Source organism: Macrobrachium rosenbergii, chromosome 51 (genome assembly GCF_040412425.1).
Source record: "Macrobrachium rosenbergii isolate ZJJX-2024 chromosome 51, ASM4041242v1, whole genome shotgun sequence".
Lineage (NCBI taxonomy): Eukaryota > Metazoa > Arthropoda > Malacostraca > Decapoda > Palaemonidae > Macrobrachium > Macrobrachium rosenbergii.
The window spans coordinates 50334611-50358986 of NC_089791.1; the positions used below are offsets into that span (position 1 = coordinate 50334611).

The following is a 24376-nucleotide window of genomic DNA, read 5'->3' on the forward strand; positions in this document are numbered from 1 at the left end:
AGGGGGTACAGTGTACCTGGAGTGCCCACCAGTCTCAGTGGATGGGTAGTGGTGTTTTCAGTGTAGGTGAAAGCATTGTCTGGTTGTTTTTATTGTGGAACTGCACCTAGGGCAAGGCCACTTATTGGTGCTTTGCTGGCCATCGAACATATCCTTCGCTGCAAAGCTCCCATCTAAGTAGAGGCACTCCATGGCTATACCGCCACACCACAACAGGTTAAGATGAGCACCAACCGGAGGCAGTAATTAACTTCAGTAGCTCTCTTACCAGATAAGGAAACGACAAGCATTGTCTTCAGTGCTAGCAACTGTTCTATTTCAAAGTCATTACCATAACCTGTCAATGTGGATTCAGCTATGCAATTACTTGGCAAGCTACTTATATAAAATATTATTTTCATGATAAAATTAAGTTTCATTTATACTTACCAAGTAATTACAGATTGGAGCCCTCCTTCTACCCCTCTCATGGACGTAAAGGCACAAACATAATGAGGTTTCCTGCTAAGTCGTTTCTAGTACTCCCGTTGGTGGGTGGGGCTTGTCACGTACACTAAACTATCGAAGTGCTACTGTGATTTTTTAAATAAAGGCTGCCGCATGAGTTAGAACTACTTGGTAATTACTTGGTAAGTACAGTATATATGAAACTCAATTCTATCATGAAAAAATTATTTTTATAGAATGTTTGCAACTATGAATGAAGTAACTTGTTAAGTCAAGAGAATAATGTATGTTTATATATTTATTGATTTTTTTGTGTGTATCTTGTTAGGTTAGACCAGTTCTGAAAATTAAAATGCCTTGACAGTGGTAGGTAAGTAGTGAGTGAGGCTGAGTTCCTACCCTCACATTCTAGTTGCACTTTTTTCCACCTGATCTTCCATGAAGGTCTCACACTGTAGCTCTTTGTTACACTTGCAGAATTACAATTATAGCTGGCATAATACCATAAAAGATAAGAACTAAAACCAGCAGCAGTCCTGGATATATTTATGAGTAAATATATACAAGGTTTCCTAGGACAGGGGGATGCAGTACATTCCCCCGACCATGAAATCTCAAGTCACATTGATTTCCCTCCTGCACTGAAGTGCTAGTGTTGCTAGAAGAGTTGCCATAAGTCATTTATGGCCTATTCAAGTGATTCACACATTTTTTCTGCAAACTTCGTTCAAACTGCCTGGCACCAAATATTGATTCTCACCTGAGGAGCACCAGATCAAACATCTAGAGCTATTTCTGGATCGGGGTCCCGTGTCACCCGGTGAAATAATCCATTCAGCACTTATTTCTAGGTAATTCCGTTGCTAGGTATCAGAGAAAAGCTAAATGTAAAGCGCTGGGGTTACTACCTCAAGAGCGAGCTCAAGAAATGGAGTCGTGTATGGTAAAGGGTGAGATTATCAATCACGGGACCTGCCCTATAAAGATTCCCAGTGTCAAAAGTCCCAACGAGAGGTGCCAATACAAACCCATGCACTACTCATGGACTGTACAAGGCAACACTGAGTCGCATTCCATTTTAGCACGCAATTTCGTTTGCACGTAATGTTGTGCCCTTTTTGTGCCTTTTTGCACTATTATGGCATCCTAAGGTTCTTCTTCACTAAACTTGAGTACCAGTGTTTTGTTGTTTTTTAGGCGATTGAGGCTCCATATTCCCGCTTTAGTTTAATCATTAAAGTTTATAATGCCCGTCTCGATCTCCTCTCACAAGGTCTCATGACCTCTCTTGGTCTTGGGTCGGCATATTTGTTTTGTGTAATTTATTTGTAATTTTTCTTGTTTGGGAGATTCCCAATTTGTGATTCCTAATTCTTAAGTGGGTTTGATTATTTTTATGTTTGTTCTGTGCCCGTTTTGCTCACGAAGTGAAGTTTGGCGTTTAGGCTAATGACTTCCCCTCGGCCTATTAAGCTGTTATAATTTCTACATCATGCCTTAATTTTGTCCCTCACTTCTTAGCTTCCTGGGAATCTTATTTTCTGTTGGTACTGTTACTGTTATTTGTTTGTTTTTACAATTTAGTGTATTTTGTAGAATTTTGTGTTCCCCTGCTGGTCAAGTGCAGTCTTGCTGTTTAGGCTCGTGGTTCCCCTGGCCTATTAACTATTATCATGGCTTTATTATGCCTTATTTTAGACTCTCACTTCTCTAAGCTTATGGGAACATGATTTTCATTGGTACATTTAAGATTATTCTTTTACGTTTGACCTTGTGCTCGGATGCTTTTGAATTTTTGTTGATTATTTTGGGTAATTTTATATAACTTGAGGTCGGCCATTTCCCTTCACGTTCATGTCGTGTTGGGCCTGGCTATCCTCCTACATGTACCTTATAGTAATTTTCTGTTATCCGAGAGGTGACCGGGAGTGCTCTCCCCACTCCTGTTCACACTCCATTTACCTTTCTGTTTGGGTTGGTTAGTTAGCTTTTATCCCTCTTCTGGGCTTCCTTCGATGCTCCTTTGCATCGTCTCTCAGTTAAATTAGCCTAAGTTAGGCTATAGCATTTTCCTTCGGGAAAAAAAAGGTTAAGGGGGCAATCTCGATCTGTACGCATGAGTTTCATGTCTGGTGCTTCCCTCCTGTTTGGTTTTGATTGGGTATATAGCCCTACGTCCACCCTCTCCTGTTTCTCACTTTTCAACTTAGGCTAATGTTCCTGATAGGTTAAGCTGGAATAGCGAGGGATTCATCATGAGCTATCCTAGTTCAATCCTTCTTTGGGTTGCTCAACTATAATTTATTGTATCAGAAACCCCTTCTTCCCATTTTGCCCAATCCCTTTGTTTCTCCTGGTTCACAAGGTTTGTTAACTTACCAAGGCTTGAGAGCATTTATCCTTTATTTTGTGCCTGTGTTTGCCATCCCTCCCTCTGCATTGATTGGTTTGTCCCTCGGTATTGAGTGTCTGACCTTATCGGTTGGCACCCCACCTAGGGCCTAGAGGTGACCGGGAGTGCTCTCCCCACTCCTGTTCACACTCCATTTACCTTTCTTTGCTCTCCTGGCCGTAGAGGATTTTGCCCTTCCTCCCCTTTTCTCTTGCTCTTGTTGTGCAACACAGCTCACATAGAGGATGTATGAGGATCTCTGGGCGCCCTGGTGCTGTCCCACCTGGTCGCTGCTTTGGGTTCAACCTCCTGGCCTATCCTCCCTCCCCCTTCCTTTTCTACGACTGTTTTCCTTCGTGGGTGCTTCCTACCAGTCCAGCACCTCGCTGTTGGGATCTCATCACGAGGCCAGTTAGCGTTTTCACCTAACTGTCTTCGTCTTATTTGCTTTCAGCATTCCCCTCCGTTTGCTAACTACCTGTTCAGTGTTTCATTATATTGTTGGGCGCTCTCTCTTGCTTACCGCTCCGGCGGCTATAGTGTTTAGCGGTGGTGTTCCATTCCCCCGCTATCACTTTTGTTCAGGATATCTTCCTCTCTTGGCTCTGAGTCGCCACCTCCGGACAGTTCATAACCTTCCCACTATATTTGCATCCGTCACATAATTTTAAACATGGTCTCTCGGAATGTTTCCGGTGGCTTTGTTTTTGTATCTATGAGATTTGATCTGTTAGTCAGTTTTCTCTCTCTGGTTTACTCGGGGTTTTCCTGGTCTGACTAGGCTAAAGTCGCTGCTACGGAACTCTTCTCCGGCGTCCGTTCCAGCATGCTCATATCTCACGCTTACAGCTGGTGTTGTCAAGTGCAGGTATGCTCCGCAATCCTACAACAAGCCAGCGCCCGAGTTCTGTAGTTCCCATTCGGTCTTGCCCGGTCTGTGTTGGGAATTACAGTTTGGCACCCGGACGGTTGTGATGTATGCTATGCTCTCTCCGAGCAGAGCTACTTGATGAATCCGTGGGTTTCATATACACCTATCGGTTTTACCTCCGCCAAACTTACGCCTCCATGGCTTATTTATGTCGCTCCTTCGTGTTTTGGGCACTCCCGGGCAAGATACTTGATGAATCGGTAGGTTTCATATACACCTGCTCGGTTTACCTCCAAGCCAAACTCCGTCTCATATGACTTATTAATAGTTGCTCCTCCTGGGTTTGGGGTCCTAATTTTCCCCCTCCTGGGGGCCAGCTGCAGAATCTCGTAACTCTTCGCTTCAGACGCTCTAGTCCGGGGTCGGGCGCTTGGGCGAAAGCGTAGAGACAGAAAATCCTATGTCCTTTGGTGGACATTTGTAATGTTCCTTTCCCGGCGCCCAGATCTCAGCGTCAGTTGCTGAAGAAGTCGCTGCCCCTTTGGCTGCCCGGGGTCAAAGATGACCAGTCCTCTTAAAATAAATTAGCTATTTGCGGAGGGTTTACTGAAGACGTTGCGGCCTTCAGTCGTTCTCGTACCACGTGAACATCGTCCCGAGCAATTAGTAGGTGCGAGAATAAGTGAGACAAGCTTTTTTCCGCTTAGCTCTCCTCCTTCTTTTTGCTTTTTTTCCTTTAGGAGATTCGTTAGATCCTCATCCCTTTTGGACGGTTCCTAGTCTACTACCGTCCCTAAAGTGAAATCATTCAATAAAGACCTTTTTAAAACCCAGAAGACCCGCTCCGGGGCCTTTCGAGGACGTCACGGATCTCTAGTCGATTGCCGTCTCTGAGTTAGGCCTCGTCTTCTGGAAAGGACACGCCCAAGCAGAGTAAGGCGGTTACCCCCTCCTTCCTTTGTTGCAGACTCTTTATGGGTCTCCTTATAAGGAGCTGCGACATGAGGTCATTGACGAACTATCAAAACTATCTAACCAGCTATCTGCCTCATGGGTCCGTGCTTTCCCTTTCCCAGGAGCTTAAATCCCAAAGAGATTAATCTCAGGATTCATTAGCGGCGGATCACCTGCAAATCTACTCCGTTCCAGAATCCTACTCCGTTCCAGACACCTCCCCTTTTCCCCGCCGGTCTGGGGAACCCTTGGCGCCTAACCCTTTATGCTTCCATGCATGAAGGTACCCTTCTCCGGTGTGGGCACACGGAGTGGTGGAACTGCATTTCTTCCCTTCGGTCTGGTATCCCCTTATCCGGGTTTTGCCAGACTGACAGAAGGGGCATGGAATCTATCTGACAAGATCCCTAAGGAAACCCTCATCTTCCTAGGGACTGGGCTGTCGTCTCCGTTGAGAAGGTGTGGCTGCGGAGAATTTCAAGCTCACGCCAGCTAAAGGGGTCTTTACTGTGTTCTCTTTGAGAAACCTGCTTCCTACCCCTTGTGCTCCGAATGTAGCCCCTCTTGTCAACAGGCTTGTTTCGGAAGTTAACCACTGACACATCTCCGGGAGACAGATCCCACAGATACGTTCACAGGGAATCTTCAAACCCCGGACTCACGCTTCTAATTTATTCAGCGTACAGCTCCTAAGCTTCGGAGTCGTTCCCGGAATCTGAAACAAAGGTGTAAGGACAGGCTTGCCAGGTCCTTGAACTCTTTGACTTTAACGGAAGCAATGTCTGTGGTATATAATGGCGGTTCGTTGTTTGGGTCTGATAAAAATCCCTCTTGTCAGGTTTTCTGCAGGACCTGTTTAATTTCATCACAGTCCGGTTGGACAGCTGAAAACACATCTTCGCAGCCACGTTCGCCATGAAGCCAAATAGGCTTATGAACAGTTTTCACCTGGGGAATTAATCTTTTCCCCAGGTGGGCGTTGTTACGTCTGTCGGGGCTACTAAAGTTAATCAGAGCCTCCCGTTCGTTAGGGGTCTACCCTACAATGCGGAAACAATCTGAACTTGCCGGGCCTATCCCAAGTCCGGCAAAGAAGTTCATGTAGTTCAAGCGCCCCTGCTCAGGCAGTGGTGCAGGCTCTTCAGGTTCCTGCCCTGGACAACCGTCAGCCTCTCACTCCCAGCCTCCACATCAATGTGTGCTGGTTCAGCCAACACATCAGCCCTAGTGGCTCCCCATATGTCTCCGCCTGGGTTTCACTGCTTCCCTCACGAAAACCCAAGGAAAAAACTTTCACTAGGCATTCTACCAGAGGCACTGAGCCTCGGGGTTATCACAGGGCAGGGAAGCATCCTGCTCCTCTCCGAGGAAGAGCAAAGGCTCCAGGGGGCAGGCAAGCCTCTCCCAGTGGTATTTCTCAGGTGGGCGGAGGCTGTACCGTTTTCGGGGCCAGTGGAACCTCAGTCCCTGGGCCTCAGAGTATATCAAAGGCCTGGGGTGGAGCTGGACTGTTTGCTCCCCTCCCCCAATCAGGTTCTGTCAGTTACAGCCAGGGCTCTGGATGACTTTGTGAAAAGTTTGTTAAAGAAACAGGCAATAAAGAAAGCGAGACACTTGTGTCGCAAGGCAGACTTTTCAGTCTGCCAAAAGAAGTTCCCTTCCGCTGGGAATAATTCCAGACTTGTCCAGTTTATATTCCTCATTCAATGCGACAAGTCTCGGATGCTTACAGTCTTGAAGTTCGGATCCTACTGCACCGTGGAGCCGTAACCACCTCTATGACCTTTCGGCCCTTCCCTATCCGTCTTGGTGCAGGAGGTTCTCTCCCTTCTTGGGATTCAGGCTGGGGGCAGGCCCGTGCCCCTTCAGGATCATGCCCTCCTTAATGTGGCCCCAGAATCTTTTGCCAGTTTGAGCGATACCGTAGTTCAACAGCTCGGTATTAGAAGGTTATGCTGGCAGCATATCTAGTCGCCTGGCTCATTTGGGCATCCAGCGTCGAGAGGATTGCGGAGTGCCGGCCATTGTAATCGACTTTCTGGAGTCTCTGGGCTTCCAGAGTACACAGGAAGGAATCCGCCTGATTCAGAGGCCTTCAGTGGTTGTGAATCCAGTGGAAGCGGAAGAAAAGAGATAGCAAGGGCAACCAGGCATTTCTTCAAAACAATGTTACCTCTACGCCGTGCCCAAGAAAAGGTCTTGGGCTCTCTTCAGTTTACTTCAGTGACGGTTCTCCTTCTGAAGTCAAAGCTGGGTTTATAACTTGGGTATAGGCGGAGTCAGGACATGTCTCTGATTCCTCCGAACAAGGGCCTCCGGCCTTGGGCAACAGTCAAGAAGCTTATCGAAGTCAGTTCCTCTTCAGCTTCCCCCTCCATTTATTATTCCACCGTCCCCTCTCTGGCGGGTGGGGTGGATATTTTTAACTCCATGAAGTACATGGAACTTGGTCGGCCAGCGTTCCGGCAGTTCCATATCAATGCTTTGGGGCTGTGGCAGTCTTCCTGCCCTTGGGAAAACTTCTTCTCCCAGGAGGATTCATTTAAGGCTGGTTCTGAACAACACAGCAGTAGTGCGCTGCGTAAACAAGGGGTTGAAGTCCGAATCCGAATCAATCAGGTTATGGTTCAACCTTCTCCAGCAAACAGACACAAAGTAATCTGTCTGCCACCCTTCGTAGAATTCAAAAGGTCGCTGTATTTTCCCTATCGAGCTCCCCTGGTGTGAATGAGTCCTTAGGCGGGCGTCATTCAGGTAGTTTTCGATATAATTCTGGACCTAGAGTAGGTCTGTTTGCAACCAATTCAGCCACAAACTATCTTGTTGGCTGGCCTGGACCCTCTAGCTCTCTCCACGGACACAGTGTCGTTAGGTTGGAACAGGTGGAGAAGTTAGTTTATCTGTTCCCCTGTTAGACCTGTTATTTAAAGTCCTTCACAAGTTCCAGAACATTCAGGGGTTGAGTAGGTCTAGTAACTCCCAGCAGACCGGAAGCCAGTTGGTTTCCACTCCTTCGAGGGTTGAAACAGTTGGTTAAATCTAGACCAAAACTGCCAGGTGGTATAAACTCAGCCTGTGTCAGCCTCCTCAAAGTTCTGGTGCCCTAGCTTTGTGGTCTTTTGTAAATTACAGTTTAGGGGAAACTAGTATTGGTCCTGTTGTTACTATATTCCCTAGAATCAGAGAGGTTCTACTCTGCTGCAGTATGGTTCTGCAGTTAAGTAACTAGCACTCTTCATATAGTTTCTGAAGCTACAGTAATGGCCTTTGCTCGCACCGACCCAGTGTTTTGTGCGGTTTTGAAATCAGCCTCACAGGCCCTAACCTCAACCTAAGGCCTGTGTTCGTCTGAGACCAGTACTCCGTCACATTCGGTTTCCTGGTCTTTGAGTAATGTATCGGAGTTAACCCATTGACAACAATCATCTTGTTCTTACCTTTCCTTGTTGGGAACACCCTAATTTTAATCAACTTAGCTTCTAGTGCTAGTATTCCTGTACTGTCTGCCTGTCTATGGAACCAACCATTTTGGTTTCCCCACATCAGGGAGTAGTGTTGCGAATTCCTCACCCTAACTTTCTAGCTAAAGTTGAAGATCCTCATTTGGGTGGTCACCTTGGAAAGTACTCCTTTCAAAAGGTCTGTCTCTGTGCCCAGTTTATTCCTTACAGGCTTATTTTGACAGGACCTCTCAATTTTTGTCAGGCCCTCTTTTTATTAGAAAGGGATGACTGTCATTCTGTCTGCTATTAGGCAGCAAGTTTTGTATTTCTTAAAACAAGCCTATTCAGGTTCAATTCCAACTCATGGTATTAGAGCAGTGGCCACTTACATTAATTATGGTCATTACATGAATTTCAGGGACCTTACCAAATGTTCAGGGTGGAATTCTCTAGTTTTCAAACGTCACTGTTTGAAATCTTTAGAAGCTCTTAAATTCTCTGGTGGCGGCAGACGTTGTCCCTTTCTCTGGTTCCCTTGCTGATTCTTAGTCACTTTCCCCTTCACTGCCTCAGTTATTCCTTACAAGAAGTTCATTGTCTTTAATAGCATAAGAATGATATTTATTTCTCTGTTATTATTTCACGGGTGACATGGGACCCCGATCAGAAAAAGGATTTTGACAAAGGAAAAATCTATTTCTGGGGAGAGGAGCCCGATGTCCACCATTTCATTCTCTCCTCCCATGGTAAACATCATTCTGGTGGGGTGGGTGCTGGCAACATGGAGATGCGACTAGTTGTTGCCTTGTGTACAGTCATGAGTAGTGCATGGGTTTGTTATCAGCACCTCTCGTTGGGACTTTTGGCACTGGGAATCTTTATAGGGCAGGGTCCCGTGATTGTAACAATCTCACCCCCTTTACCATACCCGCTCCATTTCTTGGGCTCGCTCTGGGGTAATAACCCCAACTTTACATTTAAACTTTCTCTGGTACCTCCCCAGAAATAGATTTTTCCTTTGTCAAAATCCTTTTTTTATGCCTCACTTGATCATGCCTGGACGCAAAGGCTGAAGTATAGCGGGAAGACCTTATAAATGAGGAATTGGTGGAGATCTAAGAAAAATGGAAGTAGCTTGACAAAGACATGTAGGGGTGCCTAGGAGATCATGGAAAAGAGGATGGATGAAGACCTAGATTGATGGGAGTTCAGGCAGAATTATTTTTTTTCATAATGTTTATAAATTATGTAACTAATAATAAAAATCCATTACGTTGATATGCAAGCTTCCTCAGAATATGAGGTTCATGTTTTTAAAAGGAAAGAATGGAGTAAAGAGAAAGAGTAATATTGGAGACACATAACTTCAATTAACAATATCTCTTTATGTTTTGGCCAAACCTTCAGCTTATGCTGTAAATGCATATGCAGCTCCTGGTTTGCCTGCTGTGACTGCTGTTCCAGCAGATGCTGCTCTACAATGATGCACATACAACTCCCATTCTGTCTGATGTTTGTGCTATTCTAGTAGCTTCTGTTTCTGCACCTGAGGCTCCTGGTCTGCGTGCCGTTCCTGTACGTGCAGCATCTTTTCTGCCTGACTAATGTGGTTTTGTCAGTTTCTCTTGCACCAGTTTTTGCACTCAGATCCTGTTACCTGCTGTGCATTTGTTCTTGAGGCAACCACTCCATCTTTTACTGCACCTTCAATCTCTGCATTACCTGCTTTTCCAGTTGTCCTTCACCCCCTCCAGTACCTATTCTTTTTCATAGTTTTATGTTCTTGAGGTGGCTGCTGTTTGTTGCTGTGTTTCCAGCTTTTGTACTACCTGCTTTGTTGACTTCTTGCCTTATTGGCCTCTCAGTTAAATAGTGATTCTTGCTAATAATGGTTGATGGTTTTGAAGCTTATAGCATAAAAACAACATTTTTCAAACAAACCATTAATCATAATAAATTAACCTCCTCCCAGTTCTCTTTGTTCAGGCTGTTAAAAATTTCATGTGAAAGAATAAGGCCAGCAGTTCCTTTCTTTCAAGGGATCAGAGTGCAAATGTGCATATGGTCACTCTGTAGTTGATTTTCTAACAAGTCTTTTTCTTGCGTCTTCAAGGCTTAAGAAGTTGTCCGTGGAAATTTTGACACTGCAAATTAATTTATTTGTTTTTATGAGAAGTTTAATTTTTCTGCTAAAATCTTCAATTTTCTTTTCAACTCAGACTCTCATTACATTTGTACTCTTATTGATTTTGCTTTAATCTAATATAAAAACAAAATGTCATTACTTATTAGATATACTGTACTTAATACACTTGGGTAAAGAAACTGTGTATATAACTCACCATATTTTTTATTTGCAGAGAAGGGGTAGTCCTAGAGAAATGCAAAGACCAGCTTCCCTTTGTTGATGTTGGCCTTAGTAAAAATGTATTAATTGACAAGAAGGTAGATCCTGGATTAAGAGTGACTGTCAAGCTACCACGTGATCCACCAGAGGGTATTGATGAGAACAGTGGTGACATCCATGGTAGTGTGGTTGCCCCTGGTGAACCCAGATCAGAAAAGGGCTACTATTGGGGCTATTCTGTACGAGTTGCAAAGAGTCTTTCAGAGGTAAGACTTGTTTTTTGTTTGAGAATTTAAGTACAAAATGTGATTAATGTTTTACAGACGTCATAACTACCTGTGAGAGGTCAGAATGCCAAATGGGCACCTGTCATGACAAAGCTTCTCTCATTTAATTTGCCTTCTTAAGCACATATGCCATTTTCTAAATCTACTGTTTAGAGAAGGATAATTCTCATATTTCTATGTTTACTAATTGTTTGTTATCATTAACCCTTTAACTTGAGAAGCCCTATTTACAAAAACGTCTCTCGTATGCCGTTAAATTCGTGAGTTAAGCGCCAGGCGGAAAAAAAGTTTTTCAAAAAATCACAGCGCTTAGTTTTAAGATTGAGTTAATTTTTGGCTCATTTTTTTTGTCATTGCCTGAAGTTTAGTATGCAACCATCAGAAATGAAAAAATATCATTATCATATAAAATATTGGAATATATGACAGCAAAAAAAAAACATATAATTGTATACAAATCATTCTAATAAGCAAAGCGGTTAAAGCTAATGACTTAATTTTTTTTTAGTTGTATTGTACACTAAATTGCGATGATTTTTGGTATATAACAAATTTTAAAACGATCAAAAGCAACACAGAGAAAATATTATCACAAAGGATGCATGAAGATTAAGTAATGCGCGGATTTAAAATTTTTTTTTCAAAATTCACAATAAATCGAAATATTGTGCTAGAGACTTCCCGTTTGTTGAAAAATGACTAATTGATTGAATATTACTAGACTGTAAATGTTTTAGCTTACAATTGCAGTTTCGACCATTTGGTCGAGTTAAAGTTGACCAAAGTAAAATTTTTCTATTTATCGTGATTTATATGAAAATATTTTAAAACTGATGAAAGCTACAACCATGAGTTATTTTTGTTGTATTGTAAATGAAATTGCACACATTTTCATATATAAAACTTTTATGTAACGACTAATATAAAACGGTGCAAATATTATGACAGCGAGGCGAAAGAATTTCTGAGATGTTCGGCCCCGAGTTACCATAGCGTGAGCGTAAAAAATGTTTTTAAAAAATTCACCATAAATCGAAATATTGTGCTAGAGACTTCTAATTTATTGCAAAAATGAAGGTAAACGATTGAATATTACTAGAATGTAGTTTTAGCTTACAATTGCGTTTACCATTTAGTTGAGTTAAAGTTGACTGAAGGTTGAAATTTTTAGCAGTTATCGTGATTTATGTGAAAATATTTCAAAAACTGATAAAAGCTACAACCATGAGCTAATTTCTGTTGTATTCTACATGAAATTTCACATTTTCATATATAAAAGTTTATGTAACGACTAATGTAAAAGCGATGCAAACATTACGACAACATGACGAAAGAATTTCTGAGATGTTGGCGAGTTACCGCAGCAGACGTAAGGAAAAATTTTTTTTCAAAATTCACCATAAATCGAAATATTGTGCCTAGAGACTTCCAGTTTGTTGCAAAATGAAGGTGCATGATTGAATATTACTAGAATGTAAGAGTTTTAGCTTATAATTGCGTTTTTACCATTTTACGTCAGTTAAAGTTGACTGAAGGTTGAAATTTGGCAGTTATCGTGATTTATATAAAATATTTCAAAACTGATAAAGCTACAACCATGAGTTATTTTCTGTTGTATTCTACATGAAATTGCACACATTTCCATATATAAAACTTTATGTAACGACTAATATAAAACAGTGCAAACATTATGACAACGTGGCGAAAGAATTTCTGGCGGACGTAAGAAAAAGTTTTTCAAAAAATTCACCATAAATCGAAATATTGTGCTAGAGACTTCCAATTGGTTGCAAAATGAAGGTAAATGATTGAATATTACTAGAATGTAAGAGTTTTAGCTTTACAATTGCGTTTTTACCATTTCGGTCGAGTCAACTTGATCAAGGTTGAAATTTCAGGCAGTTATTGTGATTTATATGAAAATATTTCAAAACTGATAAAAGCTACAACCATGAGTTATTTTCTGTTGTATTATACATGAAATTGCGCACATTTTCATATATAAAACTTTATGTAACGGCTAATATAGAACAGTGCAAAAATTACGACAAAATGATTGAAAGAATTTCTGAAATTTTCTCTGAGTTACAGCGCTGAGCGTAAGAAAAAGTTTTTCAAAAATTCACCATAAATTGAAATATTGTGCTAGAGAACTTCCAATTTGTTGCAAAATGAAGGTACATGATTGAATATTACTAGAATGTAAGAGTTTTAGCTTACAATTGTGTTTTTCGACCATTTGGTCGTAGTCAAAGTTGACCGAGAAGGTTGAAATTTTTGTAGTCGGCGTTTTGCTCGTCCACTTTCGGCATTCAACAGACAATTTTAGTCAGCGTTTAATGCTCGATCAACAGGCGTTTAATATTAACAAACTAGTCAAAGTTTGAAGTTCTCTGTTTTTCTTTGGATCTCCTCTGTTCTTACACTCTTCCATGTTATTTTCCACTCTTTATTATTCTTAGGGTCCTCCATCTTCAAAGCAAATAATTTTTCTGATTCATTTAGGCTTGAGCCTCATAAAATCAGATTGTTTGTTCCTTTGCCACTGCATTAAGAAAACTTAATTTAGGTTATATTTCTTTCCTCATTTGTCATACATTACTTTTATTATATGCAGGCATTTATTACTGTGGTACTGAATTTATTGAAGCTATAATCATGCATGAAATTCTTGGCTCCAATGTGTAGGACAAAATCTGGTGTATATTACCAGACAGTTGCTTGAATTTTGTATTATTTTTGTATACTAGTATTTTTGACAGAAAACCAAGATGTGCTCTCAACTGGTAATCTATGCACCATATCTAAAGTTTTTTATTTGATAAATTTAGACATTTCCTATGAATTTCTGCTGGTTTATCAGTGGTGTCTTTGTTTAGTAACAGTTCATGTTCAGTTTTCAGTACAGCCATCACTTTTGTAGTAGCTCTTCTTAATTTACAATTAATGTTTAATTTTGGTATTCCATAACAGGTTTCACATTGGCCTCTGCAGTAAAAAAAAACAGCCATTGTAAGTGCAGGAGGAATAACAAGAAGTTTTACTGATAGAGAAATGTTGAGATCATTAGTGGAGAGATCCTGGCTATTTTGCCATAGGAATGTTTTAGGTTCTTGTACTGGAGAAATATTGTGACTGTCAGATGCATTGATAGATGGTTGGGGATTCCACCCCTTGTACAGATGTTTAGAAAGAAGAGGGGAAAGAATATTTCAGAGTTGAGGCTGACAGCCTTCTTTAATATGGGGAGATTTTTGTACTGTAGTTTATATCCCTTCTAGAGCTTAGGGAGTAATAAATTAGTGTTATAGCAGCTAAAATAATTACTCAGTGTAATTTCTCAACCATGAAGGCAGTAAGTTGAACCGTTGATGTTAGGGAAACATATTATTAATGTTTTCCTTCTCTAGATGGCAACAAACTAGAGAAGTTTCAGGCCATGAAGATGACAGGCCATCTTGTTCTCTTAAAAAATTGAATATTTATACCTCTCCACCATTCATTCTATTGAGTGGTGAATGAAAATGTTCTTGGGTGTTATGGAGGTGACCCTTAATGCTTAGTTTGGTTCCACCTGGGGTATTTTGAAGATTTATTTCATTCAGCTCTCAAATCTGCGTAGAGAAACACGTTTCTTTCTAGGTAAATTTTCTTAGCTACCAGTATGTGAATGCAATTTACTTATTGCAATACACTCCCTGAACACCTGAATTCCCCTTAATCCCACTATCCCGAACAACTCTCAGTTACCAATCCTACAATTGGGAATTTTAACAGCCAGCATTACCAACACTGCAGGTAAAATCTTGTCACTTGAGCTACCATAACAAATGATTGGCAGCGCTGACACAGGCATGCACCGACACTCCCGCTTTCGTCAATTGCTTTTTGTTCGCACTGCTGGAAGGTTGTTTCCTTCTGCAGTGCGAGGTTTTATTCCTATTGCCTGACTTCTCTTTGTATTCTGGATTTCTGGTGAAGACCTAGATTGTATTTACCAGTTTTTTCTCCTGGATTTTCTGGATATCTTTGATGTGGAACGTCTTTTGGAATTGGACTCACTGGTTCCCGGTCTCAATTGTTCATCATGGACTCTTTCACCTTCTACTACCGCACCTTCGGCTTCGACGTCAACCTTGACTGCCCCTACGACAGTGGATGCTGGCGCTCATCGCTTCTTCTTCCTGCAAGAGGCGGATGAGTACCCTGAGACACGATAGACATTCTGTCAGGTATGTAGGAAGGTTAAGTGTGATGTGCAGACTCATTGCGATGAATGTTCCGATTGGAAGGCACAAGAGATGGAGGATTACATTTGTCATCGCAAGTCTTTGGCTAGCAGGGGTGGCAAACGTCGGTCAGATTCTCGTTGCCCCAAGTGTCTCAGGCTTCTGCTACAGATCAGTTGATGGATTTAGTAAGTTCAGAAGTAGTCAAACAGATAGAGGATAGGATTGCAAGTAGTATGGAAAATTTAATAGCTAGTCTTCAACATTTTTCAGATAGGGATAGTAGTAGTGGTAGGATGTCTAATCCTTCTTCCTTTTCAGCTCCCCTGCCTGTTCCAGAACCAGCCCTAACGCATGCTGAGGGTAGTGGCAGAATTGCAAGCCTCTGAGTGGGTAGGGTCTGCTGGCCCCCTCGGTGCGGAGCTGGCAGTGAAGGATCCCCCCCCCCCCGAACCCCCATGTAGTATTGATAAATTTAATGTTGATAATGTTAGTCAGGAATTAAGATCTAGGTGTGATAAAGGAGGATAGGTTTGGGTTAGGTAGTGAGGAGAAGGTATTAAGGGTGCAGAGTCATTCTCCCTGGACGGGTTCAGTTTCTCTGGTTTGGTGGTTTTTGTGCTTGGCAAGCACTTGTTTCATCATTTCTTTTCGTCTGGCCTAGTCTCAAGTCAGTGTTTCTGTTCTGTGGCAGAATCCTTTCTGCTTTTGCTCCTAACTCAATTGACTGTTTCTGAACCTCCTACTGTAGTTTCCTTCTGTGTTTTCTACTCCACTTCAGTAAGGCGGATTCTGTGTGTCCTTCGGCTTTTTAAAAGTAGTTTGCAGTGGACCTGCAATTGATGTGACGGAATATATATGGATTTGCATGGTCTTTCACGGTACAGACCTATGGTGAGAGGTTACTTTTCAATGGTTTCCCCAACATTAGAAAGTATGTGACATAGTAGTGTCCAGAATTTGTGTCGGATATGTTTTAGGATTATTGAGAGTGGGGTGGATCTATAGTACTTTCTGTCCTTTTCTGTTCTAAGTTTTCTGTGTTATCTGTCGCTTCATCTCCTGCTCCCACATTCTCTGTTGGCCCTTTTTCAGTCTCCTCTTCAGCTCTTCTTCTTCTGCTCTGGTCTTTCCTGCAGCTTCTTCATCTTCAGTTTTCCTCCTTCTTCCGTTTTATGTGTCTGCTATTCCTCTGCCTCCCAATTCTCTTCCTTCCTCAGTTCAGTCTTTCTCCAGTAGGAGGAGCTTCGGACAGGTGAAAACGCAGTTTCAGCAGAATTTGGCTGCAGGCGTCTCATGTTCCATCCTTTTGGTATGCTGCAACCCCCTTGCTTCCGCTTCAAGCAGCTGTTCAGGTAGTATCAGGTATTTCACAGGGTTTGCCTGTCAGTGCATTCCAGTTTGGTTTGCGCTCCACAAAATTCAGTTTTGGCAGGGCTTGTGGTACCTTCTTCTGAGCAGTCCGCAGCTTTCATCACTGCATTTTCCATGTTCATCGTTGGTAACTCTGAGGGATAGCTTCTACCTCTTTCATTCTCCCTCCATCTTCTTCATCTTCTTCCTGTCCATAAGCAGTTTTGTTTGTGCATCCTCCCCAACAGGGTTTAGCTATGTGGGTTTGGCTACTTTCACTCGTCTTCCCTTGGTAATAATGGGAATCAGCTCAAGGTTTTCTTGGTTCAGCCTTCTCTTTTCCTGGCGGTTCTCAACTATGCGGATTCAGCTCCAGGTACCCGATTAGGTGTGGGTACACAGCATTCTGGTTAGGGTGGTCTGCTTGCGGACTCTTCATCGCTGTCCGGGCTTCATTCAGTGCCTCCTCCTTCGTCGGGCTTAAACCGTTCGGACATTGCGGAACAGGATTCTTATTCAGAGGTGCAGGAGATTCAACTTAGAATGTCCTCTTGCCAGCAGTTGATTACAGATGCATGCTTGAGTATGCTACTTCTTCATACTCTCAAGCAAGAGCTCCGGATCTCCGTCAATTCAGATTTTTTTCAATTCAATCCCTAAGCCAATTTTTTTTTTTTGAGGCTCTTTATGCCACTAGTTTGGAGCAAAATAGCCAGCTCCTGGCATATCTCTTCAGGACTCTTTTAGTGTTGGCAGGTTTATTGTAATGTTGGGTTCTAAAAGAGTGACAGCTATGTCCAGGTGCTTTGGATGTGTTGCATGGCTGTTTGCAGCTCTAATAAACTTATCTTGGGGGGGTCTGGCTCAAATCCAGGTTAATGCTTTGGCTTCGTCTACTATGTTTGAAGCAGGAAAGTCGAAATTTCTATCTTGGTCATCGTCCCCCTCAGTATCCGGACGTTCATAAGAGGGATTGTTTAGAACACCTTAGCCTTAGCTAATTCTTGTTCAAGGATGATGACATAGCCAGTATGATGAACGTGATTGCTTCTAACTCACGTCTCTGGTGTCAGCAATTATGCATAGTCGAGGATACAGTGTTGAGGTATCTAGATGATTGGTTGATCCTTGCCTCCTCTCTACAGGAGCTAGTAAGAGCGAGGGAATTCTTATGGAATTTGTAACCTATTTGGGTAAGAGGATTCTCTCTCTTCCTTTGAGGGTTTTCACAACCCTGGAGAGGATCCAGTCAGTCCTTCAGCAGGTAGAAGGGTTCCTGTCCATCTCTCTCTTTTAATTCCAGGGTCTCTTCTCCGGATGTGCTCTCTTCAGGTATGTCTCAGGAATCGCTGGGAGTTCCACAATGAGAACCCAGTTATAGTCGGGAGCGATTCTTGCCTGTTGGATCGTCTATGGTGGTCAGAAGTGCATCTGACACCAGGAAGGTCTATCGACTCCCCTCTTCCCAACGTTCATCTGTACACAGGTGCCTCAGATCAAGGTTGGGGAACAACTTTGGAGGAAACCCAGGCCTCAGGCCTCTGGAGGGGTTCGGGAACGAGAGGAGTCAATAAATCTTCAGGAAATCAAGGCTGTAAAGGAAGTCCTCAGTTGTTTTCAGTCCTAGTGTGCAGCAGAGTAGTGATGGGGGTTGGGGAGCAGGCTCAACAGAATTCAGTACTATAGCACAGAGAGTCCTGAGAGGGTGAGAAGAATGATAATTAGTGTCTCTACTTCCCGAGTTTATATTGGGGAGTCTCAGGGTACTGGCTGATTCGCTAAGTCGCTCCCGTCAGGTATTGGGTGGGAGAGTGGACTTTGGCTCTAGAAGTAATATGTCAGGTTCTCCAGAAGTGGCTAGCAACTGTGGACTTATTCGCAACATGATTAAACCATTGTCTTACGGTTTATTTCTCACCAATGTTGGTCCCCATGTCGATAGGCACCGATGTGACGTTACAAATTGGAATCACATGCAGGTGTATGCCTTTCCTCCATCCGGTCTCATTCATTAGGTAATAAGGAAATTGTGGGAGTGTGTCATGATGTCTGTGATCGTAATAGCTCCCTGCTCGCCATAACACGCTTGGTTTCCAGAACTCCTAGAGCTCCTTACGGAAGTTCTGATGTCCCTACCCATGCGAAACTCCTTCTCAGACGACCGCATTCTCACCATTATTATCCAAACCCTCACGTGCTGTACCTAGTTGCAGGGCGACTGTAGACAGGGCCACTAGACAGTCTGGACTCCCTAAAGCTGTGTCTAGACAGCTTTCTTTTAGTTTGAGAAAGTTAACCCGAAAGCCTTACCAGGTTCAGCTGGACAAGGTATAGAAGTTAGTGGCATGAGGAAGGTCATTCCATCTCTAGAGCTTCCATAACCAAAATAGCTGATTTTCTTTTATTCCTTCGGAAAGTCAAGGGCCTTTCGTATTCGGCTATTGCTGACTACTGCTCAACGATTAGTGGTACAATTAGTTTCCACCTTCCTGAAATCTCTAGTAGTAAGATAATCAATGATTTATTACGTTCTTTTAAGATTGAACGTCCTGTCTTGCCGACTCGGGCCCCTCTGTGGGACTTGTCGGAAGCACTTCAATATTTTTCTTGCGTTCCCTTGCCTTTGAACCCATTGAAGCTCTAACGTTAAGACACTGACTAAGAAGTTGCTTTTTCTTACAGCTTTAGCTTCAGCTAGAGGGTTGGGCAAGCTGCAGGCAGTTAGGTTCCTATGCAAGAAATGATACGTATTTGTCTGTCTTCCAGAATTTGTGGCGAAGACAGAGTCGGAGGTTAAAACTCTGCCTTGTTTGTTTAAAGTTCTTTATCTGCAAGTGTTCATTACCGGTGATCCAGCGGAGATATCTTTATGTCCGGTGCAAGCATATCAAAGGTCGAAAAACTCCGTCTGCTTCCGCATACACTTCTTGTCTCTCCGCGGAATCCTTCCCATCTGCTGGTGATTTCCCAGGCTTCTCAGGGTTGTTCTTCGTCGTCTTCAGCGCTCTATTTCCCGGACCGCACAGTATTCGGAGTATGTCCACTACATCTTCCTTTCTAAGGAATTATTCAGTGCCTTCTATTCTGGAGGCAGCTACTTGGAATTCCGTCTCAGTGTTTACTTCCTTTACTTAAGAGACGTTCATTTAGCCTCACAGCGTGTAGCGGCGAAGTCTACTATCTAGGGTGCGTTCATTTAGCTGAGGTGGTATTTGCTTAGTGCGGAGGTTCAGAGGTTATTCTCTTAGTCCACGTGTAGTGGTGAAGTCTATTATCTAGGGTGCGTTCATTTAGCTGAGGTGGTATTCACTTAGTGAGGAGAGTCTTAGGTTAACCAGATAGAGGAATTCCTTTTCGTCTTTAAAATTCTTAGGCAACAGTGATAGTATAATCACATGAACTTAGGTTTAGTACATTTTAAGTATCTTAGTCTTTGATAGTTTCCCTACGAGACTCCAAGGGGGTGCTTTAGTAGGCTAGGCTATTTCATCGGCACTGAGATACTTCTTCACTCGTCGATCGTCAGGCCTTATCCGGAGGATCAGCGGCTCGGCACACTGCTTCCTTCCCCTCCATACTTGAGAGGCTCTGAATAGCTACATGGGAGGTTCATCTTACTCCTCCATACATGAGAGGTTCTGAAGAACCACATGGGAGGTCGACGGACCGAGACAGTACTCTCAAGCATGGCTCGTCACCAAAAGCATCGATTGATAAGGTGAGTGTATAACTAAATAGATATACTATGCAGAGCTGATCAGTGAGCTGCCATCTCTGCGGTTGTAAAAGGGGTGTGCCACAAACTTAGATGGTTCTCCCGGAGGGACAGCAGCTCTGCACTCTGCCTCATTCTTCTCCATACATGAGAGGTTCTGAAGAGCCACATGTGAGGTCAGTGGACCAAGAGTACTGACCTGACTGTCAATCTGACCTGACTGTCGATCAAAGTACTCTCCAACATGTCTCTTCACTGAAAGTATTGATTGATATGGTGAGTGTATGAATAAACGGATATTTTATGCAGAGCAGATTGGTGAGCTACCATCTCTGCAGTTGTCAAAAGGCATGCAATAGAATTGATCCTTCCTCCTCTAAATGTTGTTAATCGGGCGAATTCAGGTGTTCAGGGAGTGTATTGCAATATGAAGTTTTCATAATAAAACTAATATTGTAATACTTACCTGAACACCTGAATGATTCCCACCCTCCTTTCCCCACATCAATTTTGACCTTGAATAAAGCAGTTGACAAAAGTGGGAGTGTCGGCGCACACCTGTGTCAGCGTTGCCAACCATTTGTTATGGTAGCTCAAGTGACAAGATTTTATCTGTAGCATTGGTAACGCTGGCTGTTAAAATTCCCAATTGTGGGATTGGTAATCGAGAGTTGTTTGGGCTGGTGGGATTAAGGGGAATTCAGGTAAGTATTATAATATTAGTTTTATTATGAAAACTTCATATCTCAAGAGATGCCTTTTAACAACTTTTAGGTAAAAAATTGACACTTAGAACAAATATCAACAACTACCATATACCCAAAAAAAGTTGGCTATCATCTACATTGGGTTTCAACTGGAACACTCCTTAACTTATTGTTCCTAATTGTTTTGTAGCTGAATAAGTCTTAGAATTTGTATATTCATGCTTATGCCATAAAAAGACAAAGTTCAGCACTGAAGTGTTTTCTTTGTTGGCTTGTTCTTTTTTTTAGGAGCTTTATAAGCTCCTTAACTGTAGGAGAGGAGAGTCCTCAAAACAGATTGGAATCATAAGCTGATTCTGCACAGTTTTGTGAAAATCCCCATAAAGACTTGTAATAATGAATCCTACACTTGATAGTGTGTTACTTTAGACCACTGCTTCAGCAAAGGAGGAAAGTAAACCCCCCACCCTTTCAGCTGTTGGATTTCAGCAGCCCCTTCCTTTAATTACAGAAACACAGGTTTTAGGCATAGTGCTGACATCACAATAAATTCATCAGGGTCCATAAGATAGGTTTTTTATATATCAGCTTGAGTGCAACCTAATTATTCCATAGACATCATATATAGATTTGCCTCGTGTTAATTTTTGAGCCATTCTCCTCTCCAGCTTCTTTTACCATTTCCTACTGGAAATTTTGACAGTCATATGTGATAAAATCCTTTCAGACCAACTTTGTAAGTCTGGATAAATTTCATAATCATCTCCTATACCTTGTTCTTAGTTGTTTCATATCCAGCAAACATGAAATAAGAGGAGGATAGGTTATACCTACAGGTAGCTCCTGAGGGTGCATGTGTGAACACTTTGCTCTTTTTCTTTCTTAGAGAAAAGATGTTGTGTCTGAGGACAGTCAGAACTTTTGTGTGTTGGCACACTATGATTGATGGGTTTTTGTATGAAATTAGTTTTTCATTCCATAATCTCAAAACTTAGTTGATTATTCTTTTGTCAAATTTAAGTATGATCTTTTATCCAATATTTACTATCACTTAGCAATAACTGGTGACCAGTAGACTTTAACAAGCCTATTAATACAGCATTAGCAGTCATTGCCAAAAGTGCTTATGCCTTCATTTCAGTAGAGGGTTTATCATTACTTTTCATTTTTCTTTTTGCTTCTGTTAGTGAGTTTTCATTTACATTTTGCATTTTTCTCCTTTCTAGGTTGTCACAGGCTGCACTTTTCCAGGTGGATATGATCTGATAATTGGTACATCAGACAAAGGAGTGGATGCAAAGAAGGCAGAATTTTCAGAATTCTCTCATGCATTAGTTGTGTTTGGAGGTAAGGTTTTTGGAATTGTGTTTTGTTAGTAATTACAGTTTGATAACTTCTTATGTCTAATGTGTGATATAATCCTCAGTTGAGGAGCTTATATAGTATTTGTGAAATTTAAATAATTTTCTTAATGACTTAATAAATATGAGGATAAGAAGTCCTCCAGGACTACAATTCCTCATCTTTAGACTATCAGGAAGGTGCTGAACTTTTGCTCATCAGTACTGTTTATCCAAAAATAACCTAAGTACTCCTTAACATCATAAACAACACTCAGTAGAACACGCAAGATGCAAAGGTTCACAGTATGCATCTTATGCTGCTGGTTCCAGATGGTTCTAAATCCGTTGTACATTTGCTACTGTATCACCTATTAAAGCAATTCTCCTTACCAAACGGCACATCTGTTTTCACAGGAGAGCTATTTGCAGTAAATTGAGCACTGAAGATTAAAAATATTGCCACAACAGAATTTGTAATTTTCAGTGACTACTGTATAAGTGTTTTTGTTCTTGAAATTCTCCTGTGCAACAAATTAAATTTTTAATCCATTAATTATATGAAGTTGGTGTAAATGTTGAAATATATTCGATTTCTTACCATTTGGATATAAAGGGAAATGAAGTAGCTGATTAAGCAACCACAACTGCAGCTACTATGACCAGATCAAAAGTAATGTTTTTTGACAGAGAGAGTCTAACATCTTTAAAACTTATCAACTTTAAATAAATGTTAGTTTATGTGATAATAAATAAGATAAAAAAATGTAAAAGATCAAACTCATCATGATTAATGCATTCTTTAAACCAATCTGCATGCAGCAAATGCAGATCGCCCACTAAAATTTGAACATATTTTATGTGATTATCCAAGCTTCAGCCAAAAGGGAATGTCAAATTATGGAAACAAATCAATTACAGAAAATCTCCCAGAATTGTCATTATTTTCAGCATATACATTAATTTTTTTTTATAAAACTGCAGTTTATTAGGTCAAATTCTAAGGTCATTATTAAATACCAAACCTTTCAGGCCAGCTTTATAAGGTATTTTGATATGGTGGTCTTGTTAAGTTACTTAGTAATAAGTAGGAATAACTTTTTTGCAATGATTTTAATTATTTTCAAAATACTATATACTTACAAATTGTTTAAAACAGCATAGGGAAAGAGAAAATATTTGGGATAGGTAAGTGGCTGAGGAAAGTTGGAAAAGATGTAAAACTGGCAAAGTAAATATAAGATGAAAATTGAGAAATTAAATTTGAAAGATATTTGGAATTACTGAAGCAGTATTTTCATATCTTTTGAATGAAACAAGTGTAGGAAAAATAAGTTTATGGTTACTGGAAAGGAAGCAAAGGAAAAAGTAGTTGGGAAAGAGACCATGTGGATGCTGTGAACGGTATAGTGGACACAGTGCTGTCACTGAATGTAACAAGGTATTGGGAAGATATTCTCTATTGTGAAATGTACATGGAGCAAGAGATTTTCAGAGCCAGAAAGATATAAGAACAAGGTGGAAAAGGAAGAAGTGGAGCACCTGGTTGTGGTAAAGCAGGTCTTAGAAGACGTAGAACATTTTTGGTACTTAAGGGACATACAGGACTGTAAAGTAGGTATTGAAATGACAGGGAAAAAATGGTAACAGCATTCTGGATTTATTAGAATACTGGTTTTTAAGAACTTTCAATTTGTGGATAAGGCCCTTATTATTCTTTGCAGCAGAGAAATGAGCACTGACAAGGCAATGGATAGTTTGAGGTGTGAGTATATGGTTCCAGTGTATAAGGCCAGTGTGGTGGAAATATTTTATTACACGTTGGGAAGTGACACACAGATTCGATGTTCAGCAGGAGAGAAATACACAGACAAGAAAGGATACGGAACTGTTAGTAAGAAGAGTAACAAACACAGTATAAGTAACAGGATGAAGACCTGTAGGAAGACCCAGGAAATCATGGAGGAAATGTATAGTTGAAGACCTTTACTAGTTAGAAATTTGGGCAGGAAATGCACAGGAAATTAGAGAGAGAGAGAGAGAGAAACTCCTCATTTCATTTTGGCTCATCCTTTGGTGTTTTGATGCAAATAAACTACTGTGGTTTGTAACCAACCCTGGCTTCACTACATGTGGTTTGTAGATTTGGTGGCAGCATCATCAGTTCAGTATGATAGGAGACATGGTGGCATTAAAATATTATCACATAGAACACTGTGAAAACTATTTCATGTAGAATACTGTGAATGAATCTATGAGGATCAGCAGATGCATGACTCTCTGTGCTGTGG

The 24376-nt window shown here is 41.5% G+C and overlaps 1 protein-coding gene across 2 annotated transcripts in view; it reads left to right on the forward strand.

The window, feature by feature from the left end:
- The window catches only part of LOC136833395 (putative methyltransferase C9orf114 homolog), a 70049-nt gene that overhangs the window by 35724 nt on the left and 9949 nt on the right, over positions 1–24376 (forward strand). For both annotated transcript variants that reach the window (XM_067095492.1, XM_067095493.1), the window contains exons 4-5: positions 10468–10720; positions 21972–22092. In XM_067095492.1, the coding sequence (XP_066951593.1) occupies positions 10468–10720; positions 21972–22092 (374 nt within the window). The remainder of the gene's footprint in view (positions 1–10467; positions 10721–21971; positions 22093–24376) is intronic.